General features: G+C 39.2%; 1 protein-coding gene across 1 annotated transcript in view; it reads left to right on the forward strand.

The window, feature by feature from the left end:
* LHFPL3 (LHFPL tetraspan subfamily member 3) overlaps positions 1 to 22,647 on the forward strand; it is a 589,331-nt gene that overhangs the window by 419,108 nt on the left and 147,576 nt on the right. The window contains exon 2 of the mRNA XM_081535831.1: positions 2,707 to 2,943. Coding sequence (XP_081391957.1) covers positions 2,707 to 2,943 — 237 coding nt within the window. The remainder of the gene's footprint in view (positions 1 to 2,706; positions 2,944 to 22,647) is intronic.

Here is a 22,647-nt window from a genome sequence, read left to right on the forward strand (position 1 = left end):
GGACATAAAGTTAACCTTAAAAATGCTTTCCAGTATACATTAGGTGTGGGCTTCCCTGGTGCTCAGACAATAAGGAATCCACCTGTAATGCGGGAGACCTGGGTTTGATCCCTGGTTTGGGAAGATCCCCTGGAGGAGGGCATGACCACCCACTCCAGTTTCCTTGCCTGGGGAGTCCCCACGGACAGAAAGCCTGGTGGGCTGCACTCCATGGGGTCACAAAGAGTTGGACATGACTGGACGACTAAGCACAGCACATACATTAGGTGCAGACAAGTACTATTTAATTCCACTTGAGCAAGTTACCTGCTGCTGCTGCTGCTGCTAAGTCACTTCAGTCATGTCCAACTCGATGCGACCCCATAGACAGCAGCCTACCCAGGCTCCCCCGTCCCTGGGATTCTCCAGGCAAGAACACTGGAGTGGGTTGCCATTTCCTTCTCCAATGCAAGTTACCTAGAGTAGTTAAATACTTAGGTCAAACAGTACATTGATAGATGCCAGGGGGTCAGGGACAGAGTTTTGGTTAAGGAAGGTGAAAAACATAGGCGAGGGATGATGGTGAGAGTTTCACAACAATGTGAATGTACTTAGTGCCACTGAACTGTACAGTTAACAATGGTTAAAGTAGTATGTTTTATATGACTTTTACCACAATAAAAAAAAATATTTAAGGGTAGAATATTTAGGGATAGTAGTGGCAAATATTCTAGGCAAAAGAGAAAACAGAGATCCAAAAACTTGGTGCATAGACAGGCAATCATGCATATTACAACCCACGTGAAGTGAAGAGTATAAAGGGGGGGAGGACTGGAAACATAAGTAGGGGCTGATCCATGGAGCCTTGAATACCTGGCTGAGTGTTTAAGTGTTCTTCAGCACCAGTGGGAACCAGCATGACATTTTGAGTATGAGCAGTAATGTCTGATCTGAAATAGAGTGAAGGCAAACAGAAGGCAGAGGGAAGTTAGGGTTCCCTTTAAGAGATAGCAAAGGCTTAAAGTAGGCACGTGTATATAGAGATACTGCACGGATAGATAAGGCAAGCATGTTAACATTTGGGACGCGAGCAAAGAAAAAAGAGCAACCATGTGTGACCTGAAGTTTTGGACTGCCATTCTGTAAAATCAAAAGGAACACTGAAGCAGAGTTCTCCCAGGCTGTCTTCCTAATTGTCACCCCCTTTGGTATCTGTCTTCTCCAGACCTGCCTTGTAGACCTGTGCTTCTGTTAAGAAGTAAGAAAGTAGTTGTCTGCTTCTGGCTTGTTCAGTAAATAGCAGTGAGGCAAGAGCTATACACAGCTTCCTCTTGCCAGCCTCAGGGATTGTTTGCCTCTGACAATCACAGAACTTGGTTGTGCCATCATAGTTGTCTTTAGTTACGTGCCCCACAAATGGATAACCTGTAAAGATGCCTCAACATGATCACTTTCCCCAGCCCCATCACTAATCTCCTGGTAGCTTCTCAAACACACCAAGCCTCTCTTCAACCTCAGGGCCTCTGCATATGCTGTTGCCATTTCATATGTCTAGTGCTTTGCTTGTATGGGGCCTTAGTTTAAATGTCATTCCCTCAAGAGGCGTTACCTGTTCACCTTCTCTGAAGGAGGTCCCATTCTGTTCTCTAAGCCCTTTGTTTCTTTCCTACCTATTACTTGTTACAACTTAAAATTACTGTATTTGCATGCTTATTCATTTTTTTGGTCCTCTTTCCCTGACAAAACATAAAGTCTATGGTAGCATAAGCCATGTCTCTCTTCTTGATCCCTGTATCCCTAGCACCAAGAACTATGTCTGGTACTCCTTCAGAGACGCTCAGTAAGTGGTTGTTGAATTAATGAGTGAATGAACTAATGGATGAACCACCTTTTCAGAATATAACCTAACACTGTCACCACTTACCCCAAAATAATTTGATTAAATGTAAGGAGAGTAGCAATGATAACCTTCAAATCAACATATTAAAAAGTATTTGTATATTTCACATAGTGATTTTTGGGAAATATAACAAGTATTAAGCATTCTCCTTTAATTCCTGAATTTACATATTAAATAAAAGCTCTGCAGTGCCACACTGTGTTGCCATGATTTTCAACCTTTTAAAAAGTGAAATAGAATAGAGAACAGAATAGAAAATATCAGAGCACATTGCATGTGGTAAGTATAGTTTCAAGAAACTTCGTAGTGTGTGTGTGTGTGTGTGTGTGTGTGTTGGTCACAATATGAAACTATTTTTTCCTGTGACTCAGAGTCAATATATGCTCTTGTATCTCCATGTTATCCCACACCTAATCCCTTATCTGACTACTGTCATAGCTCTTGAAAGCCAGAATTGAATTGTCATCTTAAAGTGTTAGGATTGCTTGTGGGCCTATTTGCAGTGGAAGCCTTCTCACAAATGCACGCCAAAATTCGACTTTTTTTTTTTTTTTTTTTAGTTTCTTTCTTATTGATCAACCTACCTTGACCTCTCTTTTAATGTTCCGTCCTACTGTAAAGAGTGTTCCCAGAGCCCCTTTCATTGCAGAGTGATGGGCTGCTTTGAAGTTAACTGGTGAGGAAGGGAGAACCACTCAGGGTTGGACAGCAGTAAGACATGCTGTTCTTTACATCAGGAAGTTGGACAATGAATTGACACACAGTGGCAATATTTGCTAAAATGCAATTTATGTTAAGTCTTTTTCTCTTTTTTTCCTCTCTCTAAGCTGCCTGCCTTGTACTTGGCTGTATGATTTTCCCTGATGGCTGGGATTCAGATGAAGTAAAACGGATGTGTGGAGAAAAGACAGACAAGTACACTCTTGGGGCTTGTTCAGTCCGCTGGGCCTACATCCTGGCTATCATTGGGATTTTGGATGCCCTCATCCTCTCGTTTCTGGCATTCGTACTTGGTAACCGACAAGACAGCTTGATGGCAGAGGAACTGAAGGCAGAAAACAAAGGTAAGATTGCTTTGGGGAACTCTTACCCCAAAGCACAAAAAATGGCATTCTCCATTCTTTCCCATCTGGTAGCATCCCCTCTTGGTCTAATTTGCTGTTTTTTTTAAAAAATTGAGGTATAGTTGATTTACAATGTTATTTTAATTTCTGCTGTACAGCAAAGTGATTCAGTTAGACAGTATATCTACATTCTTTTTCATGTCCCTTTCCACTATGGTTTATTATAAAATACTGAATATAGTTCCCTGTGCTATACAGTAGGACCTTGATGTTTATCCACTGTGCATGTTTTTAAAAATCTATCTTATTGAAATATAGTTGATTTATAATGTTAATTTCTACTGTGCACCAAAGTGTACATTCTTTTTCATATTGTTTTCCATTATGGTTTATCACAGGATATTGAATGTAATTCCCTCTGCTATACAATACAACCTTAGGGTTTACCAAGAAGGTGGAGAGTTGGGGAAAGGATGATTTGGGAGTTTGGGACAAGCAGATGCTGCATCTTTTCATGGTGTCTAGTTTAGACTTTCTCAAGCATAACTCAAGACATTTACACAATTAAAATAGTGTATTTTTGCATTTACCTTTCTGAGGCTCTCTGAGTCCACTATATTTCAATACTTTTTTCAATTTCTTTTTCCTTCTCTCTCTGAGTTCATGGCTATGATACAACATATATATATATATATATATATATATATATATATATATATATATATATATATAGAGAGAGAGAGAGAGAGAGAGAGAGAGAGAGAGGAGAGCGTTCTCTACTTGGCTAAACAGTCATAAATGCCTGGGGAATCTTTGAGAATCATCTATAAGCATCTTTACTCAGCTACTCAGTATGTTTGAATTTAGACTCAATGTCTCCAAAAGAGGTAGAGATACCCCAAATAGTTACATTAAGCTATTTCAGTATTTGCTTAATTAGCTGAATTTTTAATGTGTTATCTGGGTAATCAAAGTCCTCAAATTTCTTTTCAAAAAGAAAATGCCTCTGAAACACACACACACAACACACAAACTAGGATAGAAAAATAGTACATTGACTAGTGAATGATATGAATATTATAGTATCCCAGTAAGAGGTAGCAAGTCATTATTCAAGATGAATCTTTTCATTTTCTTTCCAGATTTCTAAACCAATTTCTTGGGATAGAATTTTACTGTCTCTGTTTTGTTAAAGCCTTAGTTTCCTTAAACTGTTTTATCTTTATATTATCTTGAATACTTTGGAGCCACCTTCAATTAAGTGGCACAGCCTTCTAGCTTTTATCCCTAATTAAGAACTAAATCCATCCTTGAATTATGAAATTCAGTTTATTTCGAGTAATGTTTACTTCAAAACTCTTTACTACCTCAAATATAAGCATACATTAGCATCTACATGAATGTCACATGTAATGATAGTGTAGTAATCTTTATGTTTAGAGCATCACTCTTTATGCTTGTAAACCATGACCTATCAAGAGATAAATAGAGAAGTCCAGGAGAGCAGCAGTCACCCATGAGCCCTTTATTTCTCTCATTTATAGACAGAATACATAATGGTTTACTCAGTTCTATGAAAAATATTCTAAACACAGAAATAATCCTTTAATAAGGGAATAGTGCTGAATTTCCTAAAAACACAACTACTTCCCTCTCAAAATTGCCTATTCTACATAAAAAAGACCATGTGAAGATGGTAATTACACTTACAAAGCATATTGCAGATTTAAAGTGCTTTCATTAATGTACTCATTAATTTGGTGCCCTTGGCTATTGTCTTTGGGACTTGTTGTATGTACATGGGTCTTTGTCCTGTTAACTTCACTTCAAATTTCATGGTAAAGATAACCTAATATTAGAATAACTTTCCCTAGAGAATGAATTAAAAAAAATACTACTTTGTTCTGCAAATGCTTGTTTCTGACCACCACCCAGAATGTCGTTTATTCACTGTACAATTCAAAGTTACATTAAGAACCTTTAACTTTCCAGGTACTCTTTGACCACATATAAGGAGAAGAAAAAAAATAGCAAAACCAGGAAAGTTTTCACTTGACTACTGAGAATTCTAACTCATAATCTCATATTATGAGAATCTGACAATTCTCCTGAATTCATACCTCAGGAAGGAACAGGAGGATTATAAAATAATAATGAACAGTTTTTAAGATGAATCTTTCCTTCCAGTTGATTCAACTGAATGTGGATGTCTGATCCCTTCCATCTAGGTCTTTATTAAAGAAAGTGTTATTTTCAACTCGATATATTGGAAATACCTTAGTAAAAGCTTTAATGAGAAAGAAGATTAAAATAAACCAATATAAGGTTTAGGAACTATCTGTATATAATTTTTCATGTTGATCTTCTTCTGCATTTGGATGTATCATATATGGGTGTAGACCACAGACTAAAATCTGTAGCAGTTCATCTATATCAACATCAGATAGATCTAGTAAAGCAACAGAAAACATCAGGCCATACTGATAAAATATTTCTATTCTACTGCATTTTTATTTCACAATTGCTGTGTCAAATGTGTTTTATTACCCAGGCATTTCTTAAACAATAAGGTCTGTTTAAAGTCAGAGCAAGGTTTCTAAGCCTTGTATAAAATGTAATCACACCTGAATGTTTCTGAGAAATGATAGATTTACAGTTGTACAAAGTAGTCTTTATTGTTATTATTCAAACACTTGTTCAGTGTTAAAACTTACAAAAACTTAGGTTGTTTGAGAGAAAGTCTGTCAGTGGTTTGTTCATATGTTTATGTATAGACATAGTTTCACTAACCAGTAGTTCAATGGCTTTGAAGTGCACACAATAACCAAAATCAAATACCTTGATGTTACCTTCTGTTAGATCTCACTTCCCTGAGGATCTATAAAAATAATTTGTAATTATGAAATTGGTTATATACAAATAGGGGCTTTTACAATTTGCATGGCTACATTAATATAAGTTCTCCCTTATTGAAACTGTTTCTCATGATAAATTTTTTTTCTGATAAAACTAACATTCTGTCCTTTGATAGCTAACGCCTCCTTTGGGTTCCAAGGCAAGGCAGTAAAACAAGAGTCAGATCTAGCTCGTGGAATTTTAAGAGATTTTATAAACTACATAATGCCTTCTAGTATCATGGAAGCAGACAATACCCTAATTGAAGCTTTGGCTCAGAAGAAGAAACCTTTGTACATTCATGTATAGGTTATATCGCCACACGCACTGTAATACTTTTTATAGTTTTCCACTTTTATGACCTGCCAATCCTCATAACAAACTACACCCTATAGCAAGTAGTGGGACCATTACAGGAAGAATAAACCTGCAACTGGGCATATGTCCCCCAATTCAAAGAAGTTTGTCCTGAAAGGCCTTATCATTTTTATTCATTTGTTTTGTATAATTAATATAAGAACACGCTTGCCCTGTATATCTAGAGAAGACACCAAATGGGTTCAGTATAATAAGATACTGCTTAGATCTATGAGTCCTTCCCAACAGCCACCCCAGTGGTCAAAACAAGAATCACTATTACAGACTATGGCAGAGAAGGGAAAGAAACTCCATTCTGATGGTTGACCTATATGCTCCAGAGTCATGAATTAATCTTCACGAAGGTGCTTTTCGAAGAGAAAAGAGGGAGAGGTGCTCAGATGAACACGTCCACCTGTGTCTCTTAAGATGGATTTCCAGTGTCCTCACCTCAATCCCATTTCCATGTCCCCATACCACACCTCTCACAGCATTTCATAAGGCCCTCCTTTTCAAAGAATGTAAACATAATTTGTAAGAGCTTTAAGCTGAAATTTATCATGAATTGTGAAATGGCAAAATTTGAATGAAGGAGTTGTGGCCTTCTTTCACCAAACCAACAGCAACAGCTTTGATGATGCAAGTGTTATCTTAGAGGGAACTTCTGTAAGAGATAAAGTTAATCATCTGTGGCAGTCAGTCAGACTCCTGGAATATTTTTTATGCCCCACAAAAGCTTCCACTGAAAAACAAAAAAGGAGTGAAAACTTTAAATACCCAGCTCACTGTATACAAGAGTTAGCATATGCAAGAAAACACAGTTGTGTCCCCTGAATCTGGGGAGCCAGCCCTGCTGGCTGTGTGCTGTCCCTGGCTCTGGGGATAGATGCAGACAGGCAGGTGTTCATTCTTGTTTGGGAGTTGGACAGCGTGATTTCTAAATGAGCCAACAACACTAGGCATTTAACCTCGATATGCTGCTTAATTGCATATTTTAACACACTGAACTGTGAAGTCAATTTAATTATGTAAAATTAAGGTTTCATCCAGATAAAAAGGATTTGAAATGAAAGCATCATTTTCAGTTTCTTTCATTAATTGTGAAAGGATAAATAATTACATTTTCCAGAGCTCCTTTGCCACAAATATCTCTTTCCTTGTCAGATACCGTAGCTCATAAAGAGGTCTGTTTCTGCATTTGTGTGTATGGTCTTTGGAACCGCTTATCAGATAATTGGGGCCTCTCAAGCAGTTTTAAAGTCACTTTGTCTTCTAGCACTTTAACTACAAATGAGAAAACACTACCCATCAAGAGATGACTTCAGCTACCATTTATTAAGTGGTTTAAGCTCTTTTTAATACTATAATAGGGGGAGTTACAATAAATTCATTTTACATAAATAACTAATTGAGAAACGCTTCTGAATTTTGACTGAAGGTACCATGCCGTGCCACGACCTCATTGTGGGTGGCAGTGTGGTCTATGGATAGAACACTCACTGCCGAGAGCTGGTGTGATGTGACCTGAGGGGCCTTGTGTTCATATCTTAATAGTCCCAGAATTCATCTTCCTTGTCTGTAAAATGCAGGCTTGACTAAATGGCATCTGAGGTTTCTTCCAGCTGTAAAATATTCCAATTCAAGGGACACCTTCAGAGCTGTCCTTTGAGGATGTCCTTAAAGGCTGTCCTTAAAGGCTCCTTTAGGAATGTGTTAGCAATGCAAGGGTGACTACAAGAAGGGAAAGAAATTTCAAAAGGAAGGAGGTCGAGGATGCCTCAGTGTTTAGCCATGTACCTCCCCACAGCCCCACTCATTCATACCATCAAGAGGAGAATGAGTCAGATTTAGAAACTCAGTCCCATGCAGAGGAGGCTCCTTGCCCCACTAGATTCCATGTGGACACCTTGACAGCGAACAGAGCCCCAGATCACAGACACAAACTCTGTTTCTGGTCCCAACTTTGGCACTTATTAGTCATGTGACTTTGAATAAGTGTCTTAATATCTCAGAGCCTCTGCTTCACTTTCTTTAAAATGAGAACAATAACACCCAGCTCTGCCCTCTCTATAGAGTTGGGAGAATCTGACAATAACATGGGTATAGAAGCAATTTATAATCAGTAGTGTTGATATAGGCTTTACTTATTGCTAATCATTTCCTCCAAATGACATTTTATTTGATCTTTGGAATAATCCTGTGAGATAGTTACTGTCATCCTAGTTTTACATGTCAGAACCTGAGGCTTATAAAAGTTAAATATTTCGTGTAAATTTTCACAGCTAGGAAGGAATGGATCAAGGACTCAAACACAAATCATTTTACTCAGAATTTCAAGTTCTATTACACAACATGATGTAATCAATTCTTAGTGCATGCTGACTCTGTTGCTTTCCACTGACTAGTCAGCCCTGTACAAGCTAAGAGTTTAGTCTTATTTTCATTTGGTAGCTTTTAGATAATGGTATTCAATCAAAAGCTTAACACACTTGAGAATAGGGACTAGCCTTGGTTTAAAACTCATCCTCTTGCTTGACTCTGTAACTTTATGAAGACCTAGTGAGATAAAATCAGGAAACCTTCAAGTGCTTTCAATTAAAATTTTAGCAAGGCCGTAGTGAATTGTGTTTCCCAATGGGATTTGTGTTGAATGAAGTCTTTGTGGTCACTAAAACATCTCAGAGTGTACATCGAAAAAATGGCATATATCCTGACACTTTTTCAGGACTCAAATCAATCTGAGTTGAAACAGACCTTAGTGCTCATAGAGTGGTTTTATATACTTGCAGCTTCTCACTCTTTCATAAGCTCACTTCATTCACATTTTCTCCCCCAGCACTACATGGACCCTGTCATATGAAGATCACCCCTAGTATCTTAACTGCTCGATTTCATAGTCAGTTATCAGTCCTTATATTGACTTGCTGTTGTTGTTGTTTATTTGCTCAGTTGTGTCAAAAGACACCCAGAATCCTCACCCTTCTCTGTCCCATCACTGCTGCCACCCTGGTGCAGGCCAAGTCTTAGCAGAGCAGAACCAGTGCAATCCTGTTAAAGAAGGGTAGCAGGTTCATGCCGGTCCTCAGCTCAGGACCCTCCAGTGACTGAATGATGCACTCAGAATGAAAGCTAGAATCCTTTCCCAGGGTGTACAAGACAAGGCAGATCTGCCTCCATCCTGGCCACTCTGACCTCCTCTGAGCTTTTTCTCCTTGTTTCCTCTGCTCCAGATGCACTGACTTTCTTGCTGTTTCTCAGACACTCCAGGGTAGTCCCATCTCAGGGTCTTTACATTTGCTGTTCCCTCTGCCTGAAATGTTCTTCCTCAAAACCTCAAAGCTCGCTCCCTCATGTCTTTCATGTCTTACCCAAATATCACCCTCTCAGTGGGGTGTTCCCTGACCAACCTCTCTAAAATGTTTTCTGACACATGTATTTTATCCAGCACACTGGCAATTCTGCTTCTTTTGTTGTTGCTCCACAGGGGCAGGGATTTTTCTCTCTCGTTCACTACTGTATCCTCAGTGCCTAGAATAATGTATGGCATTTGTAAGTACACAATAATTATGTATTGAATGAGTGAATTAATGAATTCATCTCTAGCTCATGAGATGGTCGTTCCACTGTTACACAGATCTTAACCTTGGAAAGTTTTTATTTCTATTAAGTTGAAATATGCCTCCTTGTAATGTTTAAAGTAAAAGTAAAGTGCTAGTCACTCAGTTATGTCAGACTCTTTGCAACCCCATGGACTGTAGCCCACCAGACTCCTCTGTCCATGGGATTCTCCAGGCAAGAATACTGAAGTGGTTGCCCTTTCCTTCTCCAGGGGATCTTCCTGACCCAGGGACTGAACCTGCATCTCCTGCATTGCAGGCAGATTCTTTACCATCTGAGCCATCAGGGAAGCCTACATCCTTGTAATATTTACTCATAGCTGGCCCCTCGTCTACTTCAGACTCTTGATTTATGTGGAAACAGTTATTGTGTCTGTAATGGTTAAAGTTACACATTCACCCTGCAGCGTGACTCTCCATGTCTTGCTGGGCATCTGCAGGCACCCACATAGTCAGTGCTGTCCACTGTCTGCCCTAGGTGCCAGGGCAGAGTGCACCACTGGGGTGGGGGGGGGGGACATCCAAAAGTGTGGGGGAAGGAAGAGAACTTTACGGTTGCTCATGAATGTGTTGCTAGAGATCGTCTCCTTCGGTTGACCCCCTGTGCCTCGAGGTAACTTGGACAACATCTAAGATTGTGTTGTGAGAATGACTCTAGTCCATCTGACAAATACACATTGAGATCATGAATGTACCGTGGTGCGCTTGAAGAGGCAGCTCTCCCTTTGATGGGTACCCAACCTGAAATGATGCCCTCAGAGCCAGTGTCTTCCTCTCAGCCCTCCCCGATTAGACTTCCAGTCTGAAGTGGTTTAAGAATCTGAGAGCAAAGGCAGGGCTGACTTTGAATGGCTGTCACACATGCTCCATCTCTGTTCACTTTACTCCAGTATCCAAAACAATTTTGACATTTCAGTGATCTTTTCAGTCCCTGAGATCAGGACTGATCTTTTCTGTCCCTGAGAAAGAATCTCTAGGTAAACATCAAAGCAGCTGAAAGAAAGGAAGAAGGAGGGAGTGAAAAATAAAAAAGAAATTGTATACAACAAAAACATGAAATCTAACGCTTAGCCCTACCAGTAAATTTTCAACATTCCAGCAAAACTTTATTTATTTTTTTAATAAATTTATTTATTTTAGTTGGGGGCTAATTACTTTACAATATTGTAGTGGTTTCTGCCATACATTGACATGAATCAGCCATGGGTTTACCTGTGTTCCCCATCCTGAACCCCCCTCCCACCTCCCTCCCCATCCCATCCCTCTGGGTCATCCCATTGCCCCAGCCCTGAGCATTTGTCTCATGCATCAAACCTGGAATGGTGTTCTGTTTCACCTATGATAATATACATGTTTCAATGCTATTCTCTCAGAACGTCCCACCCTCACCTTCTCCTTCAGAGTCCATAAGACTGTTCTATGCATCTGTGTCTCTTATTCTGTCTTGCATATAGGGTTATCGTTACCATCTTTCAAATTCCATATATATGCATTGGTATACTATATTGGTGTTTTTCTTTCTGGCTTACTTCACTCTGTATAATGGGCTCCAGTTTCATCCATCTCAATAGAACTGATTCAAATGAATTCTTTTTAATGGCTGAGTAATATTCCATCGTGTATATGTACCACAGCTTCCTTATCCATTCGTCTGCTGATGGACATCTAGGTTGCTTCCGTGTCCTGGCTGTTGTAAACAGTGCTGCGATGAACATTGGGGTACACGCGTCTCTTTCAATTCTGGTTTCCTCGGTGTGTATGCCCAGCAGTGGGATTGCTGGGTCATATGGCAGTTCTAGTCTCAGTTTTTTAAGGAATCTCCACACTGTTCTCCATAGTGGCTGTACTAGTTTGCATTCCCACCAACAGTGTAATAGGGTTCCCTTTTCTCCACACCCTCTCCAGCATTTATTGCTTGTAGACTTTTGGATAGCAGCCATTCTGACTGGCATGATCATTGTGGTTTTGATTTGCATTTCTCTGATAATGAGTGATGTTGAGCATCTTTTCATGTGTTTGTTAGCCATCTATATGTCTTCTTTGGAGAAATGTCTGTTTAGTTCTTTGGCCCATTTTTTGATTGGGTCGTTTATTTTTCTGGAATTGAGCTGCAGGAGTTGCTTGTATATTTTTGAGATTAATTGTTTGTCTGTTGCTTCGTTTGCTATTATTTTCTCCCATTCTGAAGGCTGTCTTTTCACCTTGCTTATAGTTTCCTTTGTTGTGCAAAAGCTTTTAATTTTAATTAGGTCCCATTTGTTTATTTTTGCTTTTATTTCCAATATTCTGGGAGGTGGGTCATGGAGGATCCTGCTGTGATTTATGTTGGAGAGTGTTTTGCCTATGCTTTCCTCTAGGAGTTTTATAGTTTCTGGTCTTACGTTTAGATCTTTAATCCATTTTGAGTTTATTTTTGTGTATGGTGTTAGGAAGTGTTCTAGTTTCATTCTTTTACAAGTGGTTGACCAGTTTTCCCAGCACCACTTGTTAAAGAGATTGTCTTTTCTCCGTTGTATATTCTTGCCTCCTTTGTTGAAGATAAGGTGTCCATAGGTGCGTGGATTTATCTCTGGGCTTTCTATTTTGTTCCATTGATCTATATTTCTATCTTTGTGCCAGTACCATACTGTCTTGATGACTGTGGCTTTGTGGTAGAGCCTGAAGTCACGCAGGTTGATTCCTCTAGTTCCATTCTTCTTTCTCAAGATTGCTTTGGCTATTTGAGGTTTTTTAGATTTCCATACAAATTGTGAAATGATTTGTTCTAGTCCTGTGAAAAATACCATTGGTAGCTTGATAGGGATTGCATTGAATTTATTGATTGCTTTGGGTAGTATACTAATTTTCACTATATTAATTCTTCCAATCCATGAACACGGTATATTTCTCCATCTGTTTGTGTCCTCTTTAATTTCTTTCATCAGTGTTTTATAGTTTTCTATATATAAATCTTTTGTTTCTTTAGGTAGATATATTCCTAAGTATTTTATTCTTTTTGATGCAGTGGTGAATGGTATTGTTTCCTTAATTTCTCTTTCTGTTTTCTCATTGTTAGTGTATAGGAATGCAAGGGATTTCTGTGTGTTAATTTTATATCCTGCAACTTTACTATATTCATTGATTAGCTCTAGTAATTTTCTGGTAGACTCTTTAAGGTTTTCTATGTAGAGGATCATGTCATCTGCAAACAGAGTTTTACTTCTTCTTTTCCTATCTGTATTCCTTTTATTTCTTTTTCAGCTCTGATTCCAGCAAAACTTTAAATGAAGTCCTGCAGTTAGGTTAAAAGTTACCTGCTTCTCCTACCCTTTACTTCCCCGTTTTAACAGTATCATCATAAGAGCTGAAAATTTAGGGAATATCATAACTCCACCTCCAAAGTTTGAGGGGCCACCCAAGTTTATTGATTATGTTTACTTCTAAGTTACTAATCTGTGGCCAATTATTTTTTAATTTTTTTTTCTTTTTTCTTAAATTTATTTTTTTATTGAAGGATAATTGCTTTACAGAATTTTGTTGTTTTCTGTCAAACCTCAAAATGAATCAGCCACAGATATACATATATCTCCTCCCTTTTGAACCTCCCTCCCATCTCCCACCCCATCCCACCCATCTAGGTTGATACAGAGCCCCTGTTTGAGTTTCCTGAGCCATACAGCAAAGTCCCATTGGCTGTCTATTTTCTGCATGGTAATGTAAGTTTCCATGTTACTCTTTCCATACATCTCACCCTCTCCTCCCCTCTCCCCATGTCCATAAGTCTATTCTCTATGTCTGTTTCTCCACTGCTGCCCTGAAAATAACTTCTTCAGTACCATTTTTCTAGATTCCATATATATGCATGAGAATATGATATTTATCTTTCTCTTCCTGAGTCACTTCACTCTGTATATTAGGTTGTAGGTTCATCTACCTCATCAGAACTGACTCAAATGCATTCCTTTCTATGGCTGAGTAATATTCCATTGTGTATATGTACAGACTGAGTCTAATTTCAGATCTATGTACGCTAGATTGTATCGGTAGGCCCCTCAGTCTTTGAAATTAATTAATGATCCAATAAATTAATTAAGATCCATTATCTCTTCCTAAATTTGCTATTTTTTACATGTAATACAGACTCAGTCATTAAAATAAACTTTACTTCAGGGAAAATCTCTTATTTTTGATCTTCTCATCTACACATTTAAATTTCTAGGCCACAAATATACCTCTGAAAATTTTTTCTCCCCCATAAATATGCTCAAGTAATTTAGTTTCTTCCTGTTTATCTAGTTAGTTTCCTAACTAACACCTCTAGTTTTTTTCTCTTATTCACGCTGAAGTCTCTAATTCTCTTCATGTTTCCTACCTGGAAAAGAATAGGTACCAAATGAAATGTCAGTGTTCTTAACTTTAATTCTAGTTAAATCTCCCTGGGCCTCAGCCTCCCTACTCAGACTTCTTTTTTTAGTGTACATGGAACTTTTTTGGCAAATGATGTTTACATTCTTGCTTCATGCTCACTGACATTCAATTGCACGGTCAGAGAACACACTGAAAATGTAACCTGTCACTTCACTTGCCCCTAAGTGTACCTGATACGTCACTTGGCCCTGACAAAGGAGAAAGAGTGTTGTTTTTAATACCTGGTAAGGAAGGTAAGGAGACAGTTCCAAGCAGATACTCTTGAGATAAGTAAATGTTGAGATGACTTGCAGAAATAGGAATTCTCTGTTAGTGCTTCAGGGCTTCTCTGGTGGCTCAGGTGGTACAGAATCCACCTGCAATGTGGGAGACCTGAGTTCTTCCCTGGGTTGGGAAGATCCCATGGAGGAGGGCATGGCAACCCACTCCACTATTCTTGCCTGGAGAATCCCCATGGATAGAGGAGTCTGGTGGGCTACACAGTGCTTCACAGAATATGACCACTTCCCACAAAAACCCTGCAAATAACATTTCTTACTCTAAGTTTCTTGAAAATAAAAACTATATCTTATTTATCTCTTATCTCCAGTATTATAATTCTCAGGAAATAGTAAATGCTTAATAAACACTATTTTTATCGAACCAGTTAAATGAAAAAATTTTGTAAACAATGTCCCCTCCTAACATGTTTTCTGTACATGAAGCAGTTTTTCCTTCACATGTATTTTTAAAGAATCAAAGAATGGCACATTAGAACAATGTACTGTAACTCTGCCACTTGTGGCACACAAGTGCACCTCTTTAGGCCTTATTTCAACAGCCACAAAAATGTGGCTGTGCGGTTGCTGTGTGCTGAGTGATGGGAAAAACCAGGGCGGTCAACTCATCAACATTTCTTCCTCTCCTTGTGTATGCCAAGCCTCATGATAGACACCAGGAGTTCCAGAATAAGTGGGGCAGGGTCTGCCCTCTGTCTCTTTGGGGAGAACAGATAGTGTTACATGTATTAGGTTATATTTCTGAAGTCCAAGCCCATTCTCATACCTGTGGCTCTGGCAGGCAACTTTGTTGGCACCTGGTCTCTGTAAAGTGAGTGCATGCCCATCCCTGAGCTACCTCACTCCAGCACCAATGAAAGATGACGGTACAATAAGCAGAGACTGCTTCCCAAGGACAATTGGATATACAAGGTTTCATCTGCTGAGAGGCTTTAAAAAAAATCAGCTTGCAGAAAGGCATCAAGTCTGTTAGTGTTAGATAAACAAAAGAGAACACAACTGTGAAGAAATGAAAAAATGCAGTAGCTGTGTTGTGGACAGGGACAAGTCAGAATGGAGAGGTGGGGAGTTTTCTCTTACTGCTAAAACATTCGTTTGAGAGCAGCTGTTGAAAATCTAAGCTCCAGAAACTGAGGAAAAGTCCCTTGTAACTGCCAACATTGTCACCCTTGAACCATGTCTTTCCAGTCAGTCAGCCAGCTGATCCTCAGCAAGTGCTATTTATGCATTTCACTGACTTTTTCTTCCTGCTTTACTGCACATGCAATCTGGGCCTTGGATTTGGTAGAGAAAGATCAGTTTGGTCTGACTAGATATCATCTCTCTAGCTTAATTCGTCCATGTCACCTGTGATGATGTGCCTGGAATAACCAGGAGGTGAAATGTTAATTCTGGCAACTGCCACACAACGCTGTCTGCAAGTTGATGTGCTGTCGAGCCCACAAGAGCGAGAGTGACAATATTGTCAAGAGATCTGGAGGGCAGGATTCAACCAGGGAGAAAAAGCAGCTGTGGTGTTAGTGACAGCCAGCCCAACACATGTTCTGACAGAGCCACTAAACTGGTTGGTCGCTGGAGAAAAGCCAGCCACAGTCCCTCAGGGCAGCAGGTGAGGCTGCCGCCCTCACTGAAGGAGGGCTCTGACCCAGAGCCCTTATAAGAGGCAGTTCTCCACAGAGAATCTAGAACACTGTCCCTTGTCCCAGAGAAGGTGACAAGCCCAGAAGTCACATGAGCAAACTCCATCTGCTGGCCTGATAGTTCCTCACCAGAGGCTGGCCTTTTGGTGCCAATGCCAACACACAAAATGAAAGAGACATTCTCTGACTGTCCCGACAGGAGAAGTGCAATTATCTGAGCTCTGGGAGCTTTGTTTCCAGTTCACCCATTTAAAAAAGAAAAAGAAAAAAAATTAAACCCTTCCCTGACCTTGGTAAGGATGTTCAAAGCTACTATGTTGATTAGTACAAGGTAGCAGATTACCAGATGACACTGTCTTGAAGTCTCATTTTCAGAAAAATCTTCTAAAAACATGAGTGATTGGTTGGTTAGTTTTTGGTTTTTTTTTTAACCAACCTGAGAGAAAGTCTTAGTGGTGGGCTTCATAACTTTTCAGATGTAGAGTGAACTCTCCCCTCTCGTGTATTGGGCAGGGGGTGATCAAACTAAAGAAGTGTTGAAATACAGAGAGTGAGGACTTTTAGAGGCATAAATCACTTGACTCTTTACAATCACCTGGGGAGCTTTAAAGTAGATTCCAGTGCTTGAGCACCACTGCATAGATTCTACTTCAGTTGGTGTGAGGTGGATCCAAGTATGAGAACTCCCAGGAGTTTCTCATGTGCAGCCAGGGCTAAGGACTAATAGCTTCATCCAGCACCTCATTTTACAGATAAGGAAGCTGAGCCACAGAGTAGGGAAATAAAGACCATCTCAAATCATTTCTAATTATTATAATTTGAAATCAGCAGGTAACCCATGAAAATAGTAATGTCACTCTATAATAGGCTAAATAATCACCTCTCTGATATAGTCTGGGCTTCCCAGGTGGCGCAGTGGTGAAGAATCCACCTGCCAATGCAGGAAACGCAGGGGACACGGGTTCAATTCCTGGGTCAGAAAAATCCCCTGGAGGAGGAAATGGCAACCTACTCCAGGATTCTTGCTGGAAAAATCCCACGGGTAGAGGAACCTAACAGGCTACAGTTCATGGGGTCACAAAGAGTCAGACACAACTGAGCACGCACCCACAATATAGTTCTGTTGCTACTGTTTTTGGAAACAGAGCTGTCTGCCATCCCTGGGAAATCGATTTGTGCCACTTGCTGGCCCTGTGAACTTGGGTAAACCTCTGTAAGCCTCCGTGTCTTCCTCTGTAAGGACATTCATAGTACCTGCCTCACAGAGATTTGATGAAAATAAGATAATGCATGTAAACTGTCTGTCACAGTGTTTGACACCTATCAACTGTGTTTATTTTGAGAGTTTGATTTTATAATTTTTACTATATTAACACATAATATAGAGCTTATTTGTATGCCATGGTTCATGTGGTGCAGAGCCCACACTCTAACCACTGCACCAGGGTCTCCCTCTGTTCTTATCAACTCTATGTTGTAATGGGGACCTCATTAAAATCTAGAGATTACTCCTTCCATATGTTTAAATATGACTTTTTTTTACCTGGTAGCTTTGCAAATATTTTTAATATGACTGGTGAGGTTTGGTTGGTTGGAAGCTGTTTTTTTTTTTTTCCTTTGTTTTTTATAATCTTCCTGCATATACTCATATCTCAGGATAAGCAGGGGTGGAATGTGGGAGGAGTTATTCCTTTACATTTGCTACTCAAAGAGCTCAAACCTTATAGCTGGCTCTGTAAATTCAGTGGCAGTCACCAAGGAGAGTCCATGACCCCCTGATGGAAATGAGACTCACTCTTTACCATGTTACCCAATTCCAACCTGGCTGCGAAGTCCTTCACTGCATTGTGGAACTATGAGAGGCAAGCTCAGGGCCTTAAAAATGTCTGTGAGAGGTGTCCTTCAGAAGTGTTAGAGGGAAGGGATTCCAACAAGGCAGAAAATGCAGTAAAGACAAGAATCTCCTGAATATAGGAGAATATAGTCCCTTCAGTTTGTCCACAGGGTGATAAAAATTTTGCACCACTAGGCTAGTGTGTGACTGTGTTTGAGTCAGAGCACATCTTTATTTTCCTCACCATACACATGGCAAATATAATCCATAAGTCAAACAAACATAAGTAATAAAATTTTATTAGAAGCTAAAATGGGGAGAAATCCTCTCTCATTATTCAAAACCCATTTCTCTCTGGCTCTCTCTCCTGATGCACTCTAAATTGATCCTTTCCCTCACCAGCTAATTTACAACCACTAGATAACAAGCTTTATTATTATTAAAACAATACATTTCAGGTTGTTGTTCAGTCGCCAAGTCGTGTCCGACTCTCTGTGACCCCATGAACTTCAGCACGCCAGTCTTCCCTGTCCTTCACTATTTCCCTGAGTTTGCTCAAGCTCAAGTCCATTGAGTTAGTGATACCATCCAACCATCTCATCCTTTGTCACTCCCTTTTCTTGCCCTCAGTCTCTTGTAGCTATCAAACTTCTCTGAGAATAATATGTACCTGGGGATACTTATTTTAAATAAAATTTTAAAATGAAAAGATGGCTTCATTAGTTCCAAGAAACAGCTCTAAGGAGTGTTTTTTTCAGATTAATAAACTTTATCTTTTAAAGCAGTTTTCCATTTACACCAAAACCAAACAAAGTCTGAGTTCCCTCACACCTTCATTGTATACATATGCCACATCTTCCTGCACACTTTCATTGTGTATGTATACCACATCTTCTTAAGCCACTTATTGTTGATGGGCACTTGGATTGTTTTTATATCTTAGCTGTTGTAAACAGTGCTTCTGTAAACATTGGGGTGTGTGTATCTTTTATTTTTTCCAAATATATACCCTCAGGAGTGGGATTGCTGGATCATATGGCAGCTCTATTTTTAGTTTTTAAGGCGCCTCCATGCTGTTCTCCGTAGTATATGTACCAATTTACATTCCCACCAACAGAGTAAGATGGCTCCCTTTTCTCCACACTCTCCCCAGCATTTATTACTTGTAGATTTTTTGATGGTGATCATTCTGACTGGTGTTAGGTGATACCTCACTGTAGTTTTGATTTGCATTTGCATTTCTCTAATAATTAGTGATGTTGAGCATCTTTTCCTGTGCCTGGTGGCCATCTGTGTGTGTTCTTTGGGAAAATGTCTGTTTATGTCTTCTGCCAATTTTTTTTATTGTATTGTTGTTATTTATATATAAATATTGAGTTGTGTGAACTGTTTGTATACTTTGGATATTAACCTCCTGTCAGCCACATTATTTGCAAATATTTTCTCCCATTTCCAAGGTCATCTTTTTGTTGTAGATTTCCTTTGCTATGCAAAAGCTTTTAAATTTGATAAGATCCCATTTAAAAAATTTTTTGCTTTTACTTATATTTTGCTTTGGAAGACTGATCTGGGGAATTTATGTCAGAGAGTGTTTCACTTATGCTCTCGTCTAGGAGTTTCATGCTGTCATGTCTTACATTTAGGTTTTTAAACCATTCGGAGTTTATTTTTATATATGGTGTGAGGGAGTGTTCTAATTTCACTGTTTCACATGTAGCTGTATAGCTTTCCCTACACCACTTGTTGAAGAGACTTTTCTCCATTGTATAATCTTGCCTCCTTTGTCATAGATTAATTGATGATAGGCATGTGGGTTTATTTCTGAATTCTTTATTCTGTTCCATTAATCTGTGTATATTTTTTTGTGCTAGTACCATGCTATTTTGATTGCTATAGCTTTGTAGCATAATCTGAAGTGTGGAAGGATGATACCTCCAGCTTTGTTCATTTTTGTCAGGATTGCTTTGGTAATCAACACATAACCACATGAATGTATCAAAAACAAGATGCTTAGTGAAAAAGAAAAAGAAATAATATGATTAGTAATAAAATACCATTTGCAAAAATTAAAAATAATACACATCAAACAGTGACCCACAGTGTAATATAAAACACAATAAAAATACATTCATTATTGTGTGTCTGTGGAGTGGGTGAGGAGAATGACGGTGGGAAATAGGGACAAGGGGATTCAACAAGAGGAGGCAGTGGGATGTGGGGGGAAGAACCCAGGCTGTGACATCAGGCTGCCTGGATTGGAGCCTTAGCTCCACCACTTACTAGCTGTGGGTCTTGATGTCTCTTAAGCTTCTTCAGAAGTAAAATGTAGATCATACTATCTATCTTACAGCATCACAGTGAGGTTTAAAAGATAAAATCTAAGCAAGGTACTTAGCTCAGTGCTTAATATATCTGGTTAATATCTAATAAATGTTAGCAATAAATACAGTAGAACTTCAGCCTCATTGTGAAGATTGACTGTGGGAACAATGTTTATTAAGGGTAAGAAATTAAGACTGGGGGAGAGGAAGGAAATGGAAGAATTGAGGCAGGAGCAGGCTGAGTATTGTGACAATTAAGTTTTTCATCTTCCTAATAGGAATCTCACAACTAGCATCAGTCTTCTCCTTTGCCCTTATATCCTCCCCTGATTTCCTCTTCCACTTCCCCAGTGCCATAGAAGGTCCCACTTTTTGCCAATGGTTGCTGGGACATAGTGAAGTTAGGTGGAAAAGAAGCCTATGAAATAGAGAAAGGGAGAGCTGTCCCTTGGGGAATGACAGAGTGGGAAGGATGGGAGTTATTGCTGTGTACAAACCATCCCGACACTCAGTGGCTCAATACAATCATGTATTATTCCTTACAAGTCAGTGGGTTACCTGGGTTTGGAGCATCTGGGTTAGATTTGTCTGGGGGTATTCTGTTCCATGTGTCCCTCTTGTTCTTCCTGGAACAAGTAGGCCAGCTTGTCCTTCATGAGGTGATGACAGAGACACAGAAAAATCAAGCTCAACAGCTCAGGATGTTTGAGCCTCTGCTGTGTCACATTGCTAACATTCCATTGGTCAAAGCAGGTTGTATGGACCCTGACAAGTGGTCCTGAGTGACAGGAGAGAGGGAACACAGCCTAGCTGAAAAAGCAGGAAAACTGAATGCCAGACAATGCAAAAAGTGGGCCTGAGCAAGTCTCTCTCACAGAGAGAAATACCCACACACAGTAGGGCAGAAGCCCAGTGACTAGTGTGGTTTTAACTTTAATACAGTAACTAAAGTAACCAAACATAGGTGAGTCTTACTCTGGGCTCTGAGGGTGGGAGGTGCAGAGGGTTAGAGATCTATCCTTGAAGTAGACAAGTGAGTAGAAAGTGCTATTTGGGGGTAATATTTTAAGAAATGAAAAGGGAAAACCCTCTCTCAAATCCAGAACAAATATAGACATGTTAACCAAGTTCTGAGATGAAATTAGAAGTTTTTTATAAAACTTTTAAGTAACAGTACCTTGCCCTGAACCTTTGGTAGACTGTCATAGACTAATGTTGATATTCATACTAATATCAATAGCTACAGTCTGGCATATATAAACTTTAAATGCAAAATTGTCAGTTGATGAAATGGATGAGATCCTCAAGTCTCTTTTAAGAAAAAAAATGAATCTTTTGTCCTAGGGTAGGAGAAAACCTGCTTAAGCAGCCTGAAATGTGCATTCATATTACATTATAATGTAGCAGTTTTACCTTCAAAGAAGCATTCATTCATTCAAAAAAGGCTTTTTTGTTTTGAATACTAAATATAGACTCTAAAGACTTTTCATTATTGTGTATAAAATATCCCTTTCTCTGTTGCTAAAATTAAATTTAAATATACCTTTATACTCTAAAAATGTCCCAAGAGCCAATTACCTAGAATGGTGCCTTGAAAGCAAGGAAAAAAAGAAAACAACTCTATACATGAAAATCAATAAAATAATAATCATGGATATATAAAGGGGATGGTCATCTATTTCTGTTTTAGTCCAAGCTGGACCTCCGACTGTATCTCTTTCAGTTCTGTACTCTCAGTGCCTGGCAGAGTGTCTGGCATCAGCAGGTGCTCAATATTTATTTCAGCTTAGCTAGCTGGGAACTTCCTGCACCCCATCAAAACAAACCCTTGAAATGAAAAGAGTGATCAGATATTATACATATTAGACATACATGGGGTCACCTGTCTTTACTGCCTGGTGCTTTTCTCATGTTGAGGGTCTTCTTTCCAGTTTTAGAACCCTCCCTGAGTCTCATGTAAGAGTTAGGTTCTTCAAATAACTCTAAATATTTGAAACACAAAGTGCCAAGTTTCCTTAATCCTAAAATCTTTTTAAGGATTAGAGCAGACTTGTGTTGTCTTGAATAATTGAAGAGGTGCAAGTACAAAATTGTCATTTGAAACATCTCAGCTCATGTAATTCCACGACTGTTCCTCTCTGTAATATAGTTGATTGACAGATGATTTCCTGAGCCGATTTTTAAGTCGAACTGAGGACAAATAGACATCTGAGGGAATTGCCTTTCACAGTCTTTTGTTAAGCAAGAGAAGATAGAGTGGGCTGAATGCTGAAAGAACTCTTATTTCCTGAAAACTGACTTTAAAATGCCTGAAGCATTAATCACCTCTCTAGATTGTGCCTGTAAGAAAGCATG

The sequence above is a fragment of the Giraffa tippelskirchi genome, chromosome 10 (genome assembly GCF_054371585.1).
Source record: "Giraffa tippelskirchi isolate mGirTip1 chromosome 10, T2T-mGirTip1v1.2.pri, whole genome shotgun sequence".
NCBI lineage: Eukaryota > Metazoa > Chordata > Mammalia > Artiodactyla > Giraffidae > Giraffa > Giraffa tippelskirchi.